The sequence below is a fragment of the Parambassis ranga genome, chromosome 14, assembly GCF_900634625.1.
Source record: "Parambassis ranga chromosome 14, fParRan2.1, whole genome shotgun sequence".
Classification (NCBI taxonomy): domain Eukaryota; kingdom Metazoa; phylum Chordata; class Actinopteri; family Ambassidae; genus Parambassis; species Parambassis ranga.
The window spans coordinates 3,908,903-3,932,844 of NC_041034.1; the positions used below are offsets into that span (position 1 = coordinate 3,908,903).

The 23,942-nt window shown below is 41.2% G+C and overlaps 1 protein-coding gene across 4 annotated transcripts in view; it reads left to right on the top strand.

The window, feature by feature from the left end:
- The first annotated feature begins 667 nt into the window (after positions 1–667).
- Positions 668–23,942, top strand: part of cadm1a (cell adhesion molecule 1a) — a 329,313-nt gene continuing 306,038 nt past the window's right edge. For all 4 annotated transcript variants that reach the window (XM_028421291.1, XM_028421293.1, XM_028421294.1 and 1 more), the window contains exon 1: positions 668–786. In XM_028421291.1, the coding sequence (XP_028277092.1) occupies positions 714–786 (73 nt within the window). In that variant the 5' untranslated portion in view covers positions 668–713. The remainder of the gene's footprint in view (positions 787–23,942) is intronic.

Sequence of the window (23,942 nt, forward strand, 5' to 3'; positions counted from 1 at the left end):
ACAGGAAGTGACTAGTAAAACTAGAACTAATACAAACAGAAAATGAACTACAAAATAAAAGACCTGGCTGAAACCATGACAGTAAACATGTTCATTTCTGCTGTGAAGTCGGCCATTTTAACATGGGAGTCTATGGGAAATGACTCGCTTTTGGAGCCAGCCCCCAGAGGTTACAGCGTGAACTACAAATTTTGACACTTCCGCGTGGGCTTCAAGTCTGAGCCCTTAAGGTTGCCGCTTGCTATTAACAGAGGACCATCTCACAGCGCCCTCTAGGAGCAATGCGGCAGTATAGGTTCCTGGTTTCTTTAAAAATGGGGGTGGCCAGGTCAGTAAGTGGGGGGGACCCTGATGCCCTTAAAAATACCATGTCTGCCCCTGCTGCTTGGACATCTTGTCAACTACAGGTGGGTGAAATGGTGAATGCTCCTTTTTAATGTTGTCTTCCCCACAATAGAAAACAAAGTGTCCCACCAGGATGTCTCATAATGATAAGATGGAAAATAAACCTCTTCACTCCGCAGCACAACACACCCATAAAAAAAGCGTGTTTAACATGATATATGTCCATTGAAAGTAAGGGGATCTATCAGGACCGGGAATAAATATGGTAAATAGTACCCTCCCCTTCTCGCATCTCATTAGCTGAGTCCCGTTGCAGCTATAGGTGAAGCTGCCTCTCTCTCTGCTACATACTGAAGCAGGTGTCCAACATGGCGAACACTGGCAGCGGCTCTCTGGCGACTATTCTCTTTTTATTCATGTTTCCAGCGGCTCTTCACAAAGGTAGGACTTTTCCCCCCCGTGCTGTGTGAACGGAATGCGCACTTTGTCCTCAGATTTCCGCGGATGTGGATGTTGTTGGTCGGATTACATTTTATCTGCATTTTTTTGGGGTGTTTTGTCGCGTTTGGGATGTAGCTGAGCAAAGTGCGCAAAGCTTTCAGTAAAAGTTGAAGCAATGTGTGGAAAGAAAAGGCGCATTTGTGTCTGTGTGTGTGTCCGCGGGGATACATCACTTTGGGGTCAGCTCCACCATGAGGCAGCCGGGGCTGAACCCGCCGCCGCCACCGCTGCCGCCGCCGCTACTCACGCACACAGCTGGCAACTCTGGGGGAAAAAACGTGAAAAGAAAACGTGTGTTGTGTGGAAACACGTAGCGTGGGCAGCTTTTTTGGCGTGATTTACAGGGTGTTTGCTGCTCGGCCAGCCCGCTCGGTTACTTTCTGAGCGTGTTGCTGCTGTAAATCACAGAACACAGCGGTGCGTTAAAGTGGAATCTGCAGCAAACACAAGGAAACGCTGCTGCTGCTCCATTCACAGTCCTGCTCATTTCACTGACCGGCGCCACTTCATGTGTTACCGCACAGTAACACGCAGCACAGCGTGTGGTATTCATAACGAGCCCTTCGTGGGGAAATTCGGCGTAAATATACGTCACGAACCTCAAGTCGTTTCCCCTTTAATCCCAGTTTTTGAGCACCCATCCACTACGAGCCGATCCTTAGGATTCGGATCGAAGCCGTGATAAAAGTTGATATTTTCCAATGATACGTGCTCTGATCAGTGTTTTAGCCGACACTAAAACACCAAAAAGCTCCACACTGTGTGTTAGATTATCATATAATACGTGTTAACTCTTGCTGGTAAACAACAGAGGATGATTTAACCAGAGTTTCCAGTTGCGCTCCCGGGCTGTGTGTTCATACATAGAACCGGGTCTGGGTTTGCATATATATATATATATAAATATATAAAAGAACCTCCATGGTTCTGCTCTGCGTGTTGTAGTGTGATGCTTTCAAGAACATAAAGCTGGAGAATGCGTGAAAGCTGCGACACATCTTTACGCTTTGTGGGGCTTGTAAACTGCTGCTGAGAGGAGTTGAGCTGAACACACATACACACACGCTTGCGTACTGTGAAGGGATAAAGTGTGTTATTATATATATTTATATATATATGTATGTATGTATGTGTGTGTATGTTCTCAGTGTGAAGTTGAACTGTGCGTTCAGCGGCCGCTGCACGCTTGGATCGTGGTTGTTCATCCTTTGCGCATCGATGTACGCTGGAGCTGGAGTTCCTCCTGTTGTAGCCTGTATTTACATCCATGCAGTTATGTAATAATTCCAAACTTAAAGTTATTCATTGCAAAAGCAGCTTCTCTTCAGAATATCATGTGTTTTTTTTTGTGCTGACTCTGAGCCTCTAATGGTGAGAATGACAGGGAGGCAGATGTCGACGTTTGTCACATTGTGGATTATCCACAAGGCTTAATCCAGTTTTATCCATCAAAAACGGATGCACGTTTTAAAAAAAATAAATAAATAAAATATATATATTTTCATGGGACCTGTCGGCTAAAAACACTGAGAGGGGGAAAAAGCACAACAAAGTAAGCAGGGATGTGTCTTTGGACAGTGTGCACTGAGGTTTGCCTTCATGGAAATGGCTCCACTGATTTCAAACAAAGCTACCCGGGCACACATGCACAAAGCATATCAATTATTTACCTGCAGCTGCATACTGTAAGCTCACATTGTACACCAGGAATTACAGGGGGTCCTCCCCACTTCAGTGTAATATATAAAAACAACAACAATGCAGTGAAGGCTGCAACACAACTACAAGTTTAATTTTGGCTCAGCTCGTACCATCATCACATCACACAAGCAATCCAAATGAACCTAAAGTGGGAGTCTCTCTCTCTCTCTCTCTCTCTCTCTCTCTCTCTCTCTCTCTGAAATAGATCGGTGAGTTTTGTCATTCACTGATGTGGCCAAGCAAAATATCCATCTGCATGCTATACCCATTTAATCCTGTAGAGGGCAAAAAGCTTGGGTGCACCCAGGACAGATGAGGGTGAACACACAGACAGACAACCATTCATGCATCTAAGGGAGACACCAGTTATCCTTATATTGCAACCAGAGAACACACAACCGTGCTGCATATAATGTTACCTTATTAACAGCCATTAGCTAGTTAGACAAAGCAGCAGTGGTACTCTCTGTAACCATTAGGAGCCCTAAAATGAACAGCTCTTGTGCTAATTAGAAGTACAGCAGTGCTTGTATTAAAATGTGGATTTTTCTACATGTGAAGTTTGCACATAGTCAAGTAACAGCTTCTATAAATAATCTAATCTCTTGTGACGGAGGCATTTTGTATTTAGATTATTTTGCCCATTTTCTCTAATGAGGTTTTGATTTACATTTTATCACGTTTTATTGCGAACCATTTTCCTCAGTGAGCAACCCCGGTGATTAAAACTGCCTTGCAGGCATACAGTGCTAATGTAGTTTATGCATGGTGGCATGTTATTAAACTGCGTGTAATATGTCCAGTTGTTAGTGCAGATTATACTGTAGGGCTTACAACACCGAGGCCTTGAAGTTCACAGGTGTTATTAAGAGTGCAAGCGCAGCGCGCTCCTGACCGTAAGCCTGCTGAGACTTGAAAACCTGGTGAGGCAATCTATCAGTTAAAGTATGAAGCATCCCTGCCTTCATTTTTTTTTTTTTTTTGTGGAGTTGTGTAAAGGTGTGGGTGTGAGCAGGGCTTGTTATGTGTGTGTGTGAATGCAGGAAATATGTGTCTTATCAGGGTTTCAGTGGGACTACCGTGCACTACCTGAGCCGGCTCTCTGTGTGTTTGATCTGGGATACAGACTGTGGTTAGATAAGAGCATTAGTTAAGTATGTTGTGGAGCTTTAAATCCTACATATTTTTACATTGATGGACCTTCTGCCTTCTGAAAATTGTCTCTGCAGTAACATGGAGTGCACATTAAGCATAGCTAAAAGCAAGCATTGCTTACAAGCATTTCTGTGAAGCACCTTTGTATTAAACTGTACTTAAAAAAAGTAATAACCAATGTATTGGTAATGTCCAACATATGATTGGATGGCTAAGATTCCAGGGATCTGTTAGATGACACTCATTCCAATATAAAGTTGCCACAACTTTTGTAATCAGACCACCAATAACGACAAAAGTCAACTCACCAGCAGCCTCATAGTAATCCACTGATTCATAACATCCCCACAGAAATGGTCATCTTCCATTGGCAGAGGTGTAAATAAAGTCCTGTCCCCTTATTCCAACAAATGTGAAGAATCCTCCAAGTTGCCATGTGAGATCTAGATTTCAAAATGGCTGCTGCACTCTCACCTTTTGAGTGATGGCTAATTTGGCCAATTAGGTGATGGGAGATTGAAAGGCGGTGCCCTACCTTAACTTTTTGATGCAAGCCAAGCACAGGAAATTGCACGGATGGGTGTGTGTCATGTCGCCAATGAAAAATGGCAACTATAGGCTGTTTTGTGAAGAAAATGAAATGCATTTCCTGGGTCAGTTTATTTACCTGCGTCCTGCATTATGCTGTGTGTTTCAAGAGTTTGGTGACTTTTGGAAAGTATTATTGGGGAAAATAGCTTTTTGTGTGCATGTATTTATTTATTTTTGCATTAAGAATGTGTTTTAATCTGGATAAAATGCTTCAATTACGGCAAATCTGGGCTCGTTCCTAACTCAAGAGTAGGAATCGGAGTGGAACTGGGAAAAAAACAAGGATCCATTCATCCCTGCCGTGGAGCTCAGATACCATTATGTGGCAGCTCATTTAAGATTGTATCTACCTCTGCTTGACCCTCAGAACATTTGAACGTGTGATGCATTGGTTACCTGAGGAATCTACTGTCAGGCACTGTTTGAATAAGATGAAGATGCATGTGACATTTTAACCCTAAACGTTGTCTTTGCTGAGCAGACTTGTTGAAGTGATAAACATCAGACCCGCATGGTGCTCACTGTGAAACAGAAGCTTATTGCTAACTGCTTTGATGCAGGTTTTTTTTTTTTTTAGGATGCCATCATGTCTGTTGTATAATTTGATAAACATGCTGCCAACTTTTTTTTTCAGTGGGAAATAATTATAATTGGGGGCTTAAATTAATAATTAATTCCATAAAGAAAATGTTTAAAAACAGAATGCCCACCGAGAGACAAATCCTCACTTTAGTGCACAGATTCAATATTTTCAGTTCTGGTTTGTTAAAGAGTATATTTTCATTTAATTAGTCTGTCATACTGTTCTTGGCAGTAAAATCATGCTGTTCTAAAGCTAATTATTATAGCTTTAGTGCCACTCATGGGACGTAGAATTAGCTGCTCTACCTGGGTTGTGCTCCACTGGGAATCCTCCACACAAAGCAGTCCTATGGAGCTGAGATGATTTTATTTTTTTTTTCCCATCACATAGTTTCTGTTTTAAACAGTAGTTTGGTTTGCCAAAGTGAAATGATAGCTGTCGTTCTGTGTGTCGTGTTGGTAACAGAAACTTGTTGGCAGACGGTACAGTTTCTGAGGAGCAGCTTTTTCTCTTGTTTCAGACTTTTATTGGAGACCAACATGCTGTTTTACAGACTTTACTGCTTTGGCTGAAATAATTAAGAACTTTCTTTTTTAAAACACATTGTTATCCTCATAAACTGGCACACTGCTGTGGCTGCAGTCTGCCGCTGCTACAAAGAAAAGCTGCATCAGGCTGAATCATGCGGTGTGCTTTGGCTCAGCGTCAAGCCAGTAGGAGGCCGGGTGATGGAAAACAGGTGTGGAAATGGACTTGTTCCCCGTCTGTACCCTACAGCAGCCTCTCCAGCTGTAATGAAGAACAATGGCTTTATTCCTGAAGGGAAGGGACCCCAAGTGACCCCCCCCCCTGTCCTCCTCCTTCTCCTCCTCCCAGTCTACAGTGACTCTGCTGGCAAGCCAACAGATGACTGGGCTGGGTCGCATCTGGCCTCTGTGCACTTAGTGTAATCAAAGAGAGAAAAAGGGTTTAGAGCCTACTTGTTAGTGAGACGCCAACTGATGGGACGTCAAGTAAGCACCATCCGATTTCAAATCTCTGGAGGGGGTCAGGGAGGGAGGTTGGGGTTGGGGAGGGTTGGGTGGGGGGGGGTGGGCGTGGGCAGCAATCTGCCACTCTGAAAGCAGCCCACTGGCTGAGGCATTGAATTAGACTGCGCTGTACACTCTGACAACCTGGCTGTGAAACAAGTGAAATGAGTCAAATGGAAGTGATTTTTGAATATTTATGTTCACATTTACATAATGGTGATGCAGAAAAGGCTACTGCCGTGAATGCTAATACTTTTCCAATGCTACTTGCTGTTGGGAGTCTTGTCCAGCAGAGTGTGTGCTAAAAAGCTTAAAAAGAGTTGAATGGAGAGGAGGGCGGGGCAAGGCTGTGGCCCGTTTATTCAGTGATCAAAGGGGGAGAGAGTGTCATGAACATTATAGTTTTTGTACTTAATGTCCGTGCACATAAATAACCTTAGTAAGCAGCTCATGCTGTTGGAAAAGTTTGGGGACAGAAGTCTGTGTTACGAGCTGAAGGTGTTGAGCTTGGAAGAGTTTATGGGTCAGGATTTGTCAGCCTCCTTCGGTGAAGCTTGACACTAAATCTGTCTTTTAAAGGAACAATGTGGGGTTTATGCCCTTGTTAATTTATATTTTGGACATCTGAGCATGAGGCAAAGTGAGTACAAAACATCACAGTAACTATGACATAATACCAGCTGTAGATTCTACGGAAGGTTTCAGCAAGTTGTGGCTTTTTTACAAGGATTGTGTGATGTATGTGTTGCTGCGCTCGGATGCTGGCTGCACAGGTGACTGATGTGGACTCCTTGTATGCACTAAATGAACATTTAAGATGGCAATTTTTACTGGTCTAGTTCTGCAGCTACAAATGTGCACGTCTCTGATTATGTTCTGATTAATTAATGTTGCACATTTTAGCACTTCCTGCCGCTCATGATTTCCTCTTCCTCCTCTCACGCCTAGCATTCAGAGTGAAATTAGTGGATGTAATTTGAATTTCTGCATCCGTCTTTGACTTTTTTTTTTCGGTTTTTCTCTCCTGTCTGCTCAGCTGCTCAGCTGCTCAGCTGTCAGACATACAGGAATTGGCTGCGCTGAGCTACGTCACACATATGAAGTCATGCTATTGGATACGATGGTGAAATTGAGATGGAGACAGTCCATCCTGCTTGACAGCATGTTGATTAAGCAGTTGTATTGACTTCCAGTTGTGGGTAAAATGTGAATCTACTTGCTCATTTAAAATCACTGGCATAGATTTCTCCAATTTAATATTGGCAGAGAAAAATAAGATCAAATCTAATTTAGGTGAAAATAACTGAAATTCTTCAAAATTTTTATGTATTTTGGTATAAATTTATTCATTTTTGTTACTTCCAGTAAAATATTCTTGTCTGTTTTGGTGTCTGCTTGTGCGATCACTCGTGTGCTTCTGTTAAAACACCAGCTAATGTTCAGTCACACACACACACACACACACACAGCTGCACTGTGTCTCGATATTATTTTGCAGCCCCTGCAGCAGCTGGGTTCCAGTTCAATTTCTTCCTGCCTGACAATGTCACACAAATGCACTGCTGGTTCTAATGAAAGGAAAAAAAAGAACTTTAATATAAACTCATAAACTCAGGTTCGTGGGACAAAATTGGCAAACCATGGCTCCTTTCCATCCACCAGTGAGCTGTTGAACCAATTTCATCAGCAAGCTGTCGGCAGGAAACAGACATTGTAACATCTAAGATCCACCTTAAAAAAAAGTGTTTTTTCTCAACTTTTTTTTTTCATAAAAAACAATAAAAAACCGGAAAAAAGCAGCTTTTTATCGTGAAGCCTTGGCAGCATCAGAGGAGCAGCCTCAGGCAGGTGGTTTTTTTTGCACTATGCATCTGACACATGGAAGCAGTTCTGACCAAACACTGACTTAATACAAGGGACACAAATAGAAGAACTAAATTTAACTCGTAGAAATATCTAGATATGATTATGGCCTTTGTTGTAACTTCACAATTTTTAACAAAATTCAACCATTTGGATAAAATTCTCATCAGAATATTCTTATCTTTTGGGTGAAAGTTGGCTTAATGGCCTTATGTCAAAGACAGCCCAAGCTTCCTCTCCTCCTTAGGCTTTTAATTTGGAAAAACCCAGAGGAAGTTTGTAATTTCAACATGAACATAGTAAAGTGCACTCATGCACAAGTCATTTAACAAATGCACTTTGCAGCACTCTCATAGATAAATGACTGAAAACAGCCGATATGTAATTTATATAATTGTTTATTTATCAGCTCATCAATGAATTGATCAATCATGTCTGCCGTTATGTAGTGAGGGTCATATCAAGGACAGCAGAGCAGCTCTAATAAAAAGGTCTCGTGTGAACCCATTGTCAGTCACAGCAAGAAATGTTTTCCCCATTCCACTTCTTGAATTTCCAAAAGACAATAAGTGCTCTTTGATTGCTCCTTTCCTCCCAGTTTGAGGCCTTAATCATCTTGCTCTGCCGTGGAGTCACAGGGTGGCATCGCTCGCTGTAATTGGGCCCATTTTGCCTGCATTCATAGATACAATACTGGGTTCAACAATGAATGAATAAGGAATCAATGCAGATCATTTGTGCTTTCAACCAAATAAACAATACAGCTGGTGTTCTGTTGTAATCACCAGAGAGGAAATGAATGCCCGTCTGAATACAATACAGGTATGCATCAGCCGGAGCGGCGCAGTAGGCCTGAGTGATCTGGGTTCTCCCATCTTTCATTTTACATAACACTCCACAGCTTGTATTACATTTCAGTGCATTTGCTCCTGATGAGACCCTTCAGGCTGTTACACCGCCTCCAATGGAAGTGGATCACGTCTCCCCACTGTGCTCGGTTCCCGTCCTTTGTCTCATCTATTGTCGCTCAGTCTTGACTGATATTTCCTGCACTAATGCTAGACAACTACCGCACAATGACGCACCATCTCATTTTCTTTGTGGCCTAGTTGGATGATGCGGTGAGGAAATCTTACCTGCTAGAGCACAATAGGGGCACAGCTCTGAGTGGGAATTGTAGATTGTAAGGCTGTGAAGTACCACTTTGTATTATTTAGTATCACAATCAGATTCTCTTTTGTATGAAAAAGAAAGTCTTCCTCATGCTATTGTTTTCCATTTTTTTCAGGCTTGGAAGCATAGTATGTTTTATTCATCATGTATGAGACTCACATGGACATTATTTAAAGTTGATTTGTGCACATTCCAGTAAGTTTGTTGTACATTTTCTCTTTTCAATGAGTGAAAAACTGAGCATTTTATTTGTGAGAGGATGTATTTTTAGTGTAGGTGTTTGTCTTTTGGTGTAACATTCCTTGGAGCTGTCAGTTTGGCAGGTTGTGTTAGTATAAAAACAGAGTTAAAGAAAAAAATGGCAAGCTGGCATCAGAAATAGTGTGTTTTGCCCAGTTCATCATTTAGAACTGTTAGAATTGGCAGCAAACACCTCACTGATCAAGACTATAAAGAAGACGTCGAGTGTGAACTCAAGGGGGGGTTTCCTGACTCATAGAGTACCTTTGGTGGGAATGCTATCGCTGCACGCTCGCGGTGCTTCCCACTGCAAGTCAAGGTTTTTCTGCAGTTTGGCCTTCGCATAAATCCTAATAAACACACACATCCACAGCCAAACCTCCCAGTAAAAATTTCAGAAGTCTAGAGAAAAGCTGTTTTTTGGGAACGGAACCTGTATTTTGCTTGGTGGAAGTCTGCATGTGTGACCTTCAGGAATTGTTTCTACCCCAGTGCTGATTGCTGTCAACATGGCAGCAGCTCCTTCTTCATGTTGGAGAAGTTTGAGGGAGCTGAAACAAATGAAACAGAGCAGGTGAAGGAGGATCCACTTTTTCAAATGACTACGCGAAGGTTAAATCGCCTAAAACACCACAAAAGTTACAAAAGTTGACGATTTACGTTTTTCTCCAACCCTGTGTATTCTCAATATACCTCGACCTTCTCTTCTATAACCAATCATTCACAGAGAAATCACACAAAAGAAGAAGAGACAAACATGTTTTTCTTGTGTAACATCATCACCAATAAGCTCCAATATAATGGAAGGAGTGTTTGCTCTCCAAATAATAACTACAAAATGGGTTTCCATTTGATTTCATTTCCTGGAACACAATTAATCAGGCTTGCAGTATTTCAGCAAGTAGGACAAACCACCCCCTGCTCTCCATCAGGCTCTGATCTGAAAGACTTTGTGTTCACTTCACTGTGTGTTGCGCTGTTGCTTGAAGAAAGCGTACAGTATCATTCAAAGATTTAGAATATTTAAAATAAACAACAGCAACAGAAGAAGAAGCTTTGGCTAAATTTCAGAGCTTGATGTTCCATTTTTATTTTTATTTATATTTCTGACAGATTTTCATCTAAAGAAAACCATTGATGTAGTACTCCAGTTGGCTTGATAGCAGAAGACGTTTCAGGCGTCTCATTTTTGGGTTTTCTTTGTAACACTTCCTCTGTAGTCTCACATCCAACGAGCACTCGGGGAGGATTCACTTCAGATAGGCACCAGCCTGCAATGCTCCCAAACAAAACCCAGGTCACAGCTCTGATGTTTGACCTCATTACATACCATACATCTGTCCATGGCAAAGTCCCTGAGAACGTTTGTGATCTGAGAATGTAGACCTTAGTCATGGTTTCTTATTGCCTTCTTTAGAACATACACAGAGGTGGTGCAGAGGCAGAATGCAGGACGTCATCAAGTCAACATGATAGATTGTTCGTGTCATAACGCAAGCTTCAGCCTGCTTTAACATAGGCAGTGGATCCAATTTAAATGTTCTCTCAGTACATCACTAACGAAACTATATGTTTTAGAGTTTTCTGAAAGTTGCTAAAAACACCATGGGCTGGGTCTGTGTCTGCGGCTGAATATAGAAATGAAAGGAAATGTTTGAACCCGGCCGTTTTTCCAAAGCGCTTCCTGCTGCTTTGAAGTGTGTAGTATTTGTTGGGCTTCACTTGGCTGTCAGATTAATACCTTCTCGACTGAAAATGAAAATGGGTGAAGGAGCAGTTAATCCGCATAAGAATATTTATTTTATTTTTTTTCCCAAGGATGAGGAGCTGCGAGTCTAGCAATCTGTCTGCGTATTGATTGGTTGTCTGGCACCGTGGAGTTAACCTGACATCTTTTAATTCCCTCAACATTGCTGATTGCTGAACAGCATCGTGTTTTATCTTAACGTCTTTGAGGTATAGTGATACAACAAACGCCTGCAGCTGTAACTTGGAAAGCCAAAACAGAAGTTCTAAAACTGTACTTTTCAGGTAACACTGCTATTGTGTAATTGTGCAGAACCTGAAGATATACTTCCAGAACCCTTTGTCCTTGCTTTCAAAGGATAATTCGGTTTCTCATGAGTCAGGCTGTGATGATGAACTATACTCTAAAGTTGATGGTGGTCAGCAAAGACCCACTGTGGAGAAGAAGACAGGAGTAATGCCAGGAGTAACTGCTGTGGACAAGCTCGGGAAGGAGGCTGCCAGACTAGCAGAAGTGGCATTTTTACCTTGCAAACCTTCTGGCATGTCACTTTATTACACCAATATGGTATATATATGCAATATGGTGTATATATGGATGTAAACTAGCAAGTTTGCACCCCATCAGCTACAGTAGAAATGCTGTCTTTGTAGCCTCTTACATGTGTGCCAAATGTGTGCAATTAGGTGTTTGTCATGTAGCCATAGATGCGCTGGTTTACACTGATATTAAACAAAAAAATCTAGGTGAAATTGTGAACATAAATATTTTCTTTTGTCTTTTTTGTGTCTTTTCTTTTGTGCATAGTCCTGCTAAATATCCATGTCTACTACAGACTGGATCCTATAAATTACCAGGGACCACAGGGGGGATATCTTATTCCCTATTTCATCCTGTAATGGTAATCCTGTCCCAGTGGACCTTAAAAGGCTCCACAATGCAGAAGGTGAGGAATCTCTCTGTATTTGGTTGAAAGTATGAGAGAATTTTTAGTGAACAAAGGAAAAAATTCTTGGAACTCTTTCCCTCAGGAAGATAGACGACATATACTGAGCGGTCAGCAGCAGCAGATTTACAGCGTGATCACATATCCACATGTTTCCTCTGTTTTTTTTGTTTTTTTTTAATTCAGTAAACATGACTGACCACAAGCAGTGCGGAGCTCCTCAGTTTACATACAGCAACTTCAGCAGTTCATGATCTGCGCCTGTGTGAAATCTGAGACAATATGCTTGCTTACCACCACCTACGTAGCCACTTAGAGTGTCTCCGTCGCCGTTCATCCTCCATATCAACTCTGACCTGTAGAGCAACGCTAGCGGGGATGGTGCTTGGTTCCACATCCATTATATTACCTCCTACGCCAGAATGATTGGCCAGCAATTGTACCTTGGAAGGCTCTCTCAGTGCTTTTTGAAAGCCATAGAACTCCATTATGTTTCACATAAGAGGTCAACGTTAGTCATTTCTCACATGTAGGCTCTTGCTGGTCCAGTTACATCTTCATCCAAGACATTTTGTTGTTGAATTAAATGGTACAGTTGAAACCTAAGAAGTTACACAAGTTTTTTTTTTTTTGCAACTCAAGTTTCCCCATCCTCTTTTCACTCACACACTAGGGCTGCAACTAATGACTGTTTCAATAGTCGACTATGTTGGACCACTACTTTGTCATTGATTCTCCTGCCTCCATGCTGCCGATTCAATCTATAAAGCTGAAGATCTTGGTCCGAAGCCCTCCATTCATGCTTTTTTTTGTAGGTGTAGGTGTGTGTGGGTCTGCTCATTTCTGCATCTGCCCGAAGCGCATTACTGCCGACAGTTCTTGTGGAGTCTGGAACCACCTTTCCTCCACACCAACCTAACAGATGGCTCAACCTGGTTTCGAACCCTGGACCTCTTGTCACAGAACCATTCCCCACTGGTGCTGCAAATTCGGTACCCTTGCATGTCATGCGATGACATCATTAACGACCCGTCGACTACTAAATTAGTTGTTGACGAATTTTGCCGTCGACTATTAGTCAGCTAGTCGACTAGTCGTTGCAGCACTAACACACACATATACCATAATTAGTCTATCACTAATAGTATACTTTGTATATTTGGATTCTTCAGCCTGTTATATTCAGTAGAGCACATGTAAATATAGCCTGATGTGATTGATACTGTGCCAGAGAAGTAACCAGTTTATACCCAAGGCTCATCCTACTGCTGCTCCATTTGTTTATCAGTGTTGAATGCATTTGGTGTCAATTGATTATACATCAACATGAAATATCATACAAAGGCTGAGGCTTTTAATTTGTTAAACTATGCTGAGGTCGGTCCGTAATACTCAGAGGCAGGAAAAAAAAAAAGTAGCGGTGCAAAAAGATCACATCAGACAGTAAAAATCAATTCATTGCCTCCTCTGTCATCCACAGATGGTGCCACTTCAATCTCCTTTCTATTTTGTCAGTCTAATGTGCTGAAAGATGACAAGGGAGGGTCATTACAGAGCAGAAATAGCAAAGGCTGAGTGTAACGGTCATGTCAGTCTGCCTTCTATGTTGTCACATTAATGTTTGGAAAAATGACTGTGGGTCATTTCAGAGGAAAAATGACAAAGGTAGTAGACTGTGACAGCAGGTCCAGCCCTGCCACATTTTCCAGATTTGACCATGGTGGAAAGCAGAACCTGGAGCCTATTTTCATGAAAGACTGTAACACATTTCCCATTAAGCATGTGGACTCACATCAATAATTTAAGATGGAACTCGCTTCTTTAGACCCAAAATGCTGGATGTGATTTGGGCAATCATGAAACAAGAAGTGGATGTTTTGTCCCTCATACTGGTCTGTTAATTAAGATCATCTAAACACTTTGTGTTAACCTGATGATATCTTTCATATTTCAGTGGGCAGTTGGCTCTTTACTAAGCAGGAATTGACCCTATTCATAAAAACTGAGTTGTCAATTTTAAGTTTTCAGTTACTTTACATACACATACTTTATTTTAGTATTTTATTTGGTTTCATTTGTATTTTTATTAACAAACAAAAAAACACGCTAGGAGGGACTTTTGTGTAGTGTTTGCAAACTTTGAAGCATTTTTTTAGGCCACCATCAACCAGCAGTGAAAAGCCCATTTATTTACAGTTTATCTAGGTAGTCAATAATTTACTTTAAGATATCAATAAAGTAGTCCTGTGATGAACTGGCGACTTGTCCAGAGAGGCTGGTTGCCTCTGGCCTGTGGATAGCTGGGACTGGCTCCAGAGTCCCAGTAACCCTGTACACGACCAGCGGGTTCAGAAGATGGATGGATATCAATACAGTTGTCGATGCCTTACTTACAGTTTCATTGTCCGTGCAGGCTGCAGTAGGAGACCTTTAGCTTATCAATTTTGGCAATGTCACTCCACTTACTGTAGCTGTGTTAGAAATTGTCTTCAGTTGAGAGTTTTGATTGGACCATCAAAAGGTAAAGGAAATTGCTTGCTGCTTGATCGTTTTTTTTAGCAGTTAGACATTTCCTATTTTAATATTTGAATTAATTTGTCTCCTTTAGATGAAAAATAAAGAGTAGAAAACTTTAGTATTGCACGACAGAAGTGATATATCCCCCTTTTCAAGAGCAGCATGCATGCAACTATTATCATCTATTAGCATTCTTAGCTTTCTAGCTGCTGTCCTGTATCTACAAGACTGATCCAATGGTGTTTTTTTACCCCCCCCTGCGCCTCAGGGCTGATTTCTCAGCTCGGCCCTGACCTCTGAATGTGCTGCTGTCCCACATTTCTGTGAGAATATAGAATTATGAGATGCATAACACATTGATGAATGCTGATTAATTTATTTTGTCAACTCCCATAGAATGATGGGGGGGAGGGGGGATTCAAACACATGGCGGTATTCATTCAAAATGCAAAACAATTCAGCGCGCCCCTGGCAGCTCTCTCTTTAATTACGGCCTGTTATCCTGACAAAACTTGCTGAATCTAAAAACAGACCAACTGTAGCATTTAAAAAAAATGGTTGTATGGGTTTTGATAGCTGTATAAAGTTGATCACATTAGTCAGATGGAACTCCCTGCTATGCCACACAGATTGATGCTGCAAGTGTTTTCGCTAAAGCTGACGCAGCCACTTCCTATATGATTTTGAGTTTGTGCCAGCCGGTAATTTAGCACGGCTTACAGAGAGTGACAATGTGTTTCCCACTGAAATTAATGAGCGCTTGAAACAATTGGACTTTGTTTAATGAAAGCTGGAAAAAAGAAAATAGGAGAATGTTTCTTCATTGCTGTTAACGTTGGCAGTAAAGGTTGACTTTCAGGTTTAGAACTGAACTTTTTAAAGAGCCGCCTGTAGTAAGTTCACACTATTTAGTGTATCATATGTATTATAATCCATCTGTGTGTATGCGTGGGCGCTGCTTGACCCTGTTTAGATCATGTTGGAAGTATTTTGGCTTTAAAAGCATCGCTTCTCAAAGATTTCTTTGCAGGCTTTGCAGAGCAGCACCAAGCTGAACTCTTTCATTTGAAACCATTTATATCTGACTGCTGGTCGGCCAGTGAAACGATAAATAAATTTATGCTTAAACATTTTTTTTTCTCTGTATTAAAAAAAAGAAAGAAAAGCTTTAAAATGATTTTCTCTCCTTTCATTTCTGTAGTGAATTAATCGACACGTCTGCTCCAATCATGCCATAATAGCTCATTTTCTAACTGCTTCATTTACATGCTTGTAGTCCTGATTCATAAATGCAGAGTCTTGGCTTTTAAAATATCTTAATAATGCATCCTAACTTCAAAAACAGCATAGACCACTGATGGATAATTTATGCCTGGTTTCCTCCAAACTCAGCACAGTCCCTTCTTCTGAAGTTTTGTTTCATTAAAGTTCCCACATGTATGGCAATACAGTCAGAGCCCCCTCTGAAACATGGGGGGATTATGGTGGCATCAGGGCTGCTCTTCGAGAATAATCAGCCAGGCCTGTGGTGCAGTGTAATTTTCCCTACTTTGTACTCCCATCACTGTAGCATCATATCACAGTGTTCTTGTATGGAATAAATAGTGTAGCTACAGCCTCGGCTCTCCATGTTGTTTTCACCGCTTCCCTGTGTGTGTGTGTGTGTGTGCATGTGTCTGCATAGCATTTAGCTATTAGAGACTGCAGGGTAGTCACAAAAATCCATTAAATCAGAAGTTACAACATATTACATAATCAAATGTGAGCACCATTAGAAGGTAAAAACTAGAGAGTAAAATATTTTCAGGGTTTCCCCCTCAGGAGCTTGATGAGCATTTTAATCACTTTTATATTTGCTGTGGAATGTAGCAGCGTGGTTTAACAATGATAGATGACCCTGAATATTTGTAATATTAATATTTATAATACTGCAGGTTCTTATGTGCCTGCAGCAGATACTTTTTATGTTTATTATGAACTAGGGATGCACCGAATTTTCGGCCACTGAACATTTTCAGCCGAAAATGGCCCAAAAGTGCATTTTCGGTTTTTCGGCCGAAACACTTTTTTCACCGAAACAACTCGGCCAAAACAGTATGTTGTTGGGATGACGCTCTTTCTTGCTCCATTTGAGCAGACAGCTAAAGAGATCTGCTCCTCTGATGCATCTGCAGCTGACGTTATTATTTTAAACGCAGCACTAAAGCGTCTTCTAAGCAAAGAGGTTGAGACGGACCGTGGAGTGAAAACGTTAAAAACTACACTTGTAGTCCGTCAGCATGAGTTTCACTGAGATCTGCTCGGATTCTCTGCACTTGATCACGACGGTATTGATCCGCGTTATAAAGATCATACTTGTGGAAAAAAAATGCAGTGTGCACAAGAAATCCTGTTAGATCCAGGCCGCGTGGATGCGTAGAACCGGTTGGAGACGGGGAAGCACACAGAGCGCCCTCACTGTCTGATGTGTTCAGTCAGATCCTGCAGTGCCTCAAAAAATCATAGACAGGCTATTGTGTTCTGATTTACTATATATGTGACATCAGATTTATTTTTCTGCTGGACATTTTTTTAATTGACAAAATGTTTATTTATGCACTGGCCCTATTTAAATAAGATGCACACATAATGTCCACATGAGTGGGGTCAAGCTGAGTTATTTTATTGTATATTGTGCATTGTTTGAATGTGCTAAATTAATATTTTCAATTGCTTTATTTTTTGAAACATTAATATTAAGTTGTGCATTTGCAATGCCTTGATTTTAGTGAGGTTAGTACACAGTCATAGCCATAAATGCAATGGTACTAATAATTGGCATAATACGTTCTTTCCGGTGTTTCGGTTTTCGGCCTTGAATTACTAATTTTCGGTTTTCGGTTTCGGCCAAGAATTTTCATTTCGATGCATCCCTGGTATGAACAGGTTATTTGATTTAAAGGGGGTCATTCACACTACCAAGCCCAGTGAAAATCAACACTTTTTGCAGCTTGTTGTTTGTGGTTCACTGCTTCAATCCTTCTGCCACTCTCCAAAGTCCTTTTTTCGAATGTAGCTGACTCCAAAAGAGAAGCAATGTAACATTTTAGGGTAAGGGTGCTCACAGAGTGGCATTAACCTTTTCAGTATTCATAGTTATATAACTATATTATATAACCAGTGTATTGAAGAACTAAAGAGGCTGAATGACTCTATGGTCAGTCATCTATGGACAGCCAAAAAAGAAAAAAGAAAAGAAAAAACTCCTCATATGGAGACGCAGCTGAACATTTAGTGTCACACTGCTTCCGTATGAGTTGACTTCTCTGCTCCCCAGGTTGAAATTAATCTATTACTAATAGGCTTTACTATGCTGTTGCCAGTAGATACTATATTAAGGTCTGCTGGAATGTGTCACTGCAACAATTCCGCTGCTTCAGTTAAAATGTAAAAGTGTTCATTAAATATGGATGCATATCTTAATATTTCACACAAAGCCAAAAAAAAAAAGATGGTGGCTTGAATTTTGCAGATTATTTCAATGGCTCGTGGAGTTCAAAGCGGCTTCAAACACCATCTGCACGCTATCATGCTATGCACGCTTTCTTTTTACAAACATGCATCTGAGCGTCACGGAATGGTTGGATGTGACATTTCTCAGCTGTGTCTGCAGGCAGTCATATACTGCTTTTAACAGCCTTTTGCTGCTCTTGGAAAGGCTTTCTACAACATTTTTGACCCCGGCTGCGGGGATTTGCTCCCATTTCAGCCACAAGAGCATTAGAGAAGTCAGCCGCTGATGTTAGACGATAAGGCTAAGGTTTGCTGTCAGTGTTCCGGTTCATCCTAAAAGGTGTAGGATAAGGAGACGCACACTTTATATTGTTGGTGGGATACTTCGGGTTTAAGATTTGCCTTCATTGGAGCCTGATAAACAGCCTCAGGCTCCAAGGACAATAAATACACAACTGTATGCAAGCAGATGTTATTGTTTATTTAGGTTTGATTTATCTTGTTTTGTAGGTTTCTGGTCCACTGCCTGTTTTATTGGTATAGGATTGCAGGCACTATCTTAAGAAACCAGCCCTGCGAGTTTTTAAATAAAGAGATGCTGCAGAGAGATGCTGTGAATGCACCATAAACAAAAGAAGCTGACCTACGCTGATGCTAAACAAAGCTGCCCTTTTCTCCCAGTCACATACAATTGCTCACACGTCCCCCCGAACGGCAAACTAACCCTCATGCTTCCCTCCCTGCACTTAGCCTTCATCAAATATTAATCAATTCCAAGACACTGTGGCTTCGTTCACACTATGGTACACTTATCCCAGCTGACAGAAATATGGTCTAAGCTGTGATGCTTAGCACTTGCAGGTTTGTTTTTTTTTCCTCTCCCCTCTCAACCCAAATGGAGTGCTATGTATACATTCATTAGCATGGTGCCGCATGCTTTCATCTCGTGTCAGCTTTCAGAATGCTACTTATGAGCCCATTAGAAGCCATTAATTCAATCTTGTCATTTAATGGAAGTGAGGTCCTTGTGGGATCAGGTGGGAGATGTGTAACCCATATGTCCAAAAAGGTGGTAACGATAGCAGCAAAAATCGTACTAGTAAAAGAAAAATAACGGGAATTTACATTTATTCCCGAGCATGCTTTTACATGTTTTTTTGTCCTTTGGCCCCAGTTATCGGTAAAAAACATACAAAATCCTTCCACTAAAAAAAGACGCTGACCCCTGTGTTCAAAACTATGTGACAGGATCTCTAAGCAGCCTGTTCTGCAGCAGGTTGTGCACCTGATATCGAACACATTTCACATTTACAGACCGCTGAATCAACAATGGATAGATTTCTCAGACATTGCTGTATTTTTATTTATTTATTTTTTGTTTATTTGTGCTGTGCGCTAGGCCTCGGGTCAGGCGGCACGCAGTGTCCCCAAAGAGTAAGCAAGTCGGAGCATCGCACCATTTCAAGAGATTAGAGGTCGGTCATCCCAAGGAACCTAATCAATACATCCGCTTAGGGGAAGGATTGACCATGCATTGATCCAGACCTTAACAGGAGCTGGAGATGCAGCAGACAGCTAAAAAAGGAGAGGCATGATGATAACAGTGTAGCCATCTCGCAGCGTGATTTATCGAAACCAAGGTGGCATTTATGTGCTCATCAAAAACAGTCATTAGGTTTAAGGTGTTGAGCTAAATTACTGACTTGGAACTCAGTGTTGTGAAAAGCAGGAGTGCATTAAGATTCTTGTTAATATTACAAAGAAGAAAGTCATAGTATTGTAGTCGAACGCTTAAACATTAAAAGCCTGTTTGACAGCAGGTAGAGTGTGCGCCCTTTGAGCCAGCGCTTTGTTTTTGTTTTGATACACACATGCATCAAGTGCTTTTTACAAGAACGAACACAAAACAAATAACACGGTGGAACTAATTGGAATTAATTACCTAATGAAAACAATATTTCTATTACAAAGAAGAACTGGGATGGAGTGATGAGTGTGACGTGAGTTAATGGTTGCACCGGTGGAGTTACTGCTGTGGAAATGTGGAATTTTAAGGTTGCATTAGCAGCAAAAAGCAGAAAATACAAAAAAAATGGCAGCAGATCTGTTTTTGTAAACTTTTGCACTTCTACCTTTTGAGAGTTGGGGGGACAAACCAAGGGGAGTGCAGTCATGATGTCATGATTCTCTCTCCATTCTCTCTCTTTGTGTAGCGTGATCTAATTTGTGTCTATTTGTGATTATCTCCTGCCCACCACAAGGAGCTACAAGTCCCTGAAAGCAAATGCCAAGCAGAATTCTGTAAATAGTCAAATAATATGTTTCTTTCTGTAAGTGTGTGGAAAACAAATATCTCCAAGGAAACAAAAATAACGAAACAAGATAAACTTTGGGGAGGAAAATGGTGTAAATATCAGAATGAGAATTCTTTATTTGTTACGGACAAGAATAAAAATCAAAGATGGCATGAGATTGAAATGTATAATAAATATCTAAATACCTGAGATAGCGTTTAAATCCCTGAGTTGTATCTAAAGAAGAAGAAACATATTTACTATTGTATAAAAACCTTTACATAGTAAAGAGCATGACATGAATGTACCAGTATGAATGTACAATGTCTGAGTGACTGTTACAGTTCAGAGTTCAGTAGTTTGATTGAGACAGGCAGGAATGACTTCCTGTGTCTCTCAGTGGTGCATCATGGGAGTCGGAGTCTGTTGCTGAACAAGCTCCTGTAGCTGGTCAGCACAGTGTGGAGCGGGTGAGAGGGACAGTCCATTATAGTCTTTATTTTGGACCACGTTCTCCTCTGACACACCTCTGTCAGAGAGTCCAGGTCCTCTCCCAAAACATGGCCGCCTTCCTGATGATTCTGTTGAGTCTGTTGATGTCCCTCACCCTCAGACTGCAGCAAATATGCTTGTGTAGATGTAGTTTATGTGATGAATCTTCTACCAGGCTACTACCAGAAATCCAAACTTTGCTTAAAATCATTACAAAATTAGAATTTCAAAGCATGACTGTCTCTTGATAAGCAAAATTCAGGGCGGTCAGACTTGGTGCTGATGAGGAAAAATGGCTTTGGATCTCCAGTCAAAAGTTGATGTTGTGCCTTGGGTTCTTATATATAAAATATTCCCAACTTTTGCATAGCTGTATAAATAACCACTCACACCTAATTGCCTGCACTAGGGGTTTATGCCTGCTCCAATCATTGTGAACTCTGTAAAAGGTTACCCTGGGATTTGAGCTAAACATGCAACCAGTGCATTCAATACTGTGCAGAGTTCAGATCTGCTCATGATGTGTCTGTTAATTTGGATAAAAACTCTGTATTTAGGTGCTAAACCACTGCAGCTTGTGTTTCCTCCCCAGATTTTCTTTCCTCTCACTTCTTGGAGGCAATAAACTTGCTCTTATTGGCCATCTTTCTCAGGAGTGTAATCTCACCAAGGTTGAGCAGCATTTAATTGCTATTTGTATTCTCCTGTTATCTTCCATAGGAAGGAGGAATTCAAATGCCTGACAGACAAAATTAGGCTTCTGTTATGTGGGAAATTTATCCTGTAGTATAGCTGCTGCCCTGCTAATTAGCCCTGCCATTGACAACCGCAAGCTTATTGCAAAACAAACCCAAAGGCCGGACGCTGATGTGTGATGTGGATTGGATTGTTTTGGTCTGACACTTACCTATTCTCTCCACAACCTGCATTATTACTGAGACTTTGAACACTGACCTTGCCCACTGGTTCAAACACTGAAGACGGTGGTTCATTGAATTCGGCTCAATAGTTCTTATATTGCCTGTCTGTGTCTGTTTAACAGAAGCAATTAAACTGTTAATTCCTGCTGCCGTTCTGATCTGGTGATAATGACTGGAGAAGAATAGAAAGCATGTGTCTAATTTTTCTTTTTGCGGAATCAAAGGTGTGAGTCAAGGGTCTGGCTTTTTCCAGCTTTGAGGGGGTTTCTCATTCAGTAAGGCAAATCAGGCCTTTCTCATCCCCTCTGGCTTTGTCGGGGCTAGTTCATTTCAGTCTATTCAGGTTGGACCACATTGTGCGCTGCCTCTCTGCTCATGCATTTCATTTGCCAGGCCTTTGTTTTGAATCCTGCTGGAGATGAACCAGAGGCACTGAGTCGGAGCTAAGGCAGGGATTAGAACCATTAGGACCACTCTTTTTATGCCTTCTTGGAGGTGGGCTAACTTTAAAAAATGTCAAGGATGGGTGAGGTGATACAACTCTATTTGAATGTATACTGTTGACCCATTGCAGCCATGAGGCGCTGGAGCCAAAGCCGCATGCTCGAGACGCTGCTTGTTGAATAGGAACAGCATGTTCTGGAGTGCATGCTTTATTCAGAAGGACCTGCAGCACCTTACAGAAGTCTGCCAGAAGTTTTAGGCAAATGGGATGATGAAGCCAATATGGAGGTGCTGAAAAAAACTGCAGTTACTAGGGCTGTGTATTGGCAAGAATCTAGCGATACGATACACATCACGATACACACAATACGATATATGATATAGCTCGATACTTTATATCGTATCGTATATATTTAGGAGTATGGAAAGCTTGTTTGGAACAACACATTGCACAATGCAACTGTATCTCACATTCAAGTTGTTTTTATGCTGAAAGAGACAGTGTGCACCACGAAAGAAAGATGTTGAAATTAATGTTTGCTCATAAATAATTAATAAAAAAATTAAAAACTTAAATCTTAAATCGATACCAGTATCTCCAAATAAAATATCGTGATATTTTACAGAATCGATTTTTTTCTTACACTCCTAGCAGTTACACAGGTGGCCACTTGGGGCCAAAAGCAAGTCAACCCCACAGACCTCCATGTTAAAATGCCCAAATTTACTGTAGAAATAAACAGTCGACAATCTCATGCTAATCTTATTAGCTAACCCGCTGTGCTCAAGCACTGCCAAAATGGCAACAGCTGGAGCCACCGTGCCGAGCCTGGACCATCTTTGGTTCATAGTTATAAGGCACTAGCACATGCGTCAGCATGTATCAAGTCCAGAGTTGTGTTGACTGATTTTCAGACACTTGCTCCAAATTGGTCCGCTTGGTGAGATCTGCCAATGAGATTAAGGGATAAAGTACATATATATCTCCCATAGTAAAGCTCATGGTCAGCGCTCTGTGCCAGGCCAGCTGCTTTCCTCCTCTAAAAACATAGACTACAGAAAAACCATGTGCATCCTAAGTATGACATTCTGCCATAATTTAATCTATATAAGCAGTTTTATTTTTAAATAAAGGAGTTAATTTGACTGTTATGTGCAGACACGTCTTTTGTAGTTCTGTGTAAATACTCCGTTCAATTCCACAGTCGCACAGCACGTTGCATCTGAGTCACCTTTTGTTTCCTTATCTCATCCCATTCTTTTCACCAGGAAAAAAAAAATCCAAACACCAAATCAACATAGAAGCTGAAAACTCTCATTTGCTAATCAAACTTGGGACAAGAGGTAATTAATTCTTTGGAATCAGTCAATTAATTTGCATAATAAGAGGTACCATAATTATGACTTCTGCTACTCAAGCCCAAAATTGTAATTAGAGATTTAGTCTGCATTACAGCAGAAAAGCCTGTTTTTTGGGAGCCGGTTCAGAGAGGAGATTGAGCATCCGTAGCTCTGGGATGGAAACACTGGCAGAGCTGCATGCGAATAAAAGCTTTTCCTCCACAGTTCTCCTTTTGCTCAGCCCTGAGGGGAAATGCTGGTTGGACTGATCTTCTAATCTGTAAAGAACCAAGGCCTCTGCTTTCAGGGGCCCTAGCCTCCCTCTCTCTCTCTCTCACACACACACTCTCACACACACACACACACACACACACACACACACACACACACACACACACACACACACACACACACACACACACTCACTCAAGTCAACCTGGGCCCCTGTTCCTTGTTTTTCCCTCCCCAGCTTAGTTTTCCCTATTTCCATTTGCAAAGAAATCCATAATTTTTACAGTCCGCACCACTGCAGCAAGAAAAAAAAAAAAAAAAAACAACGGGTGGAG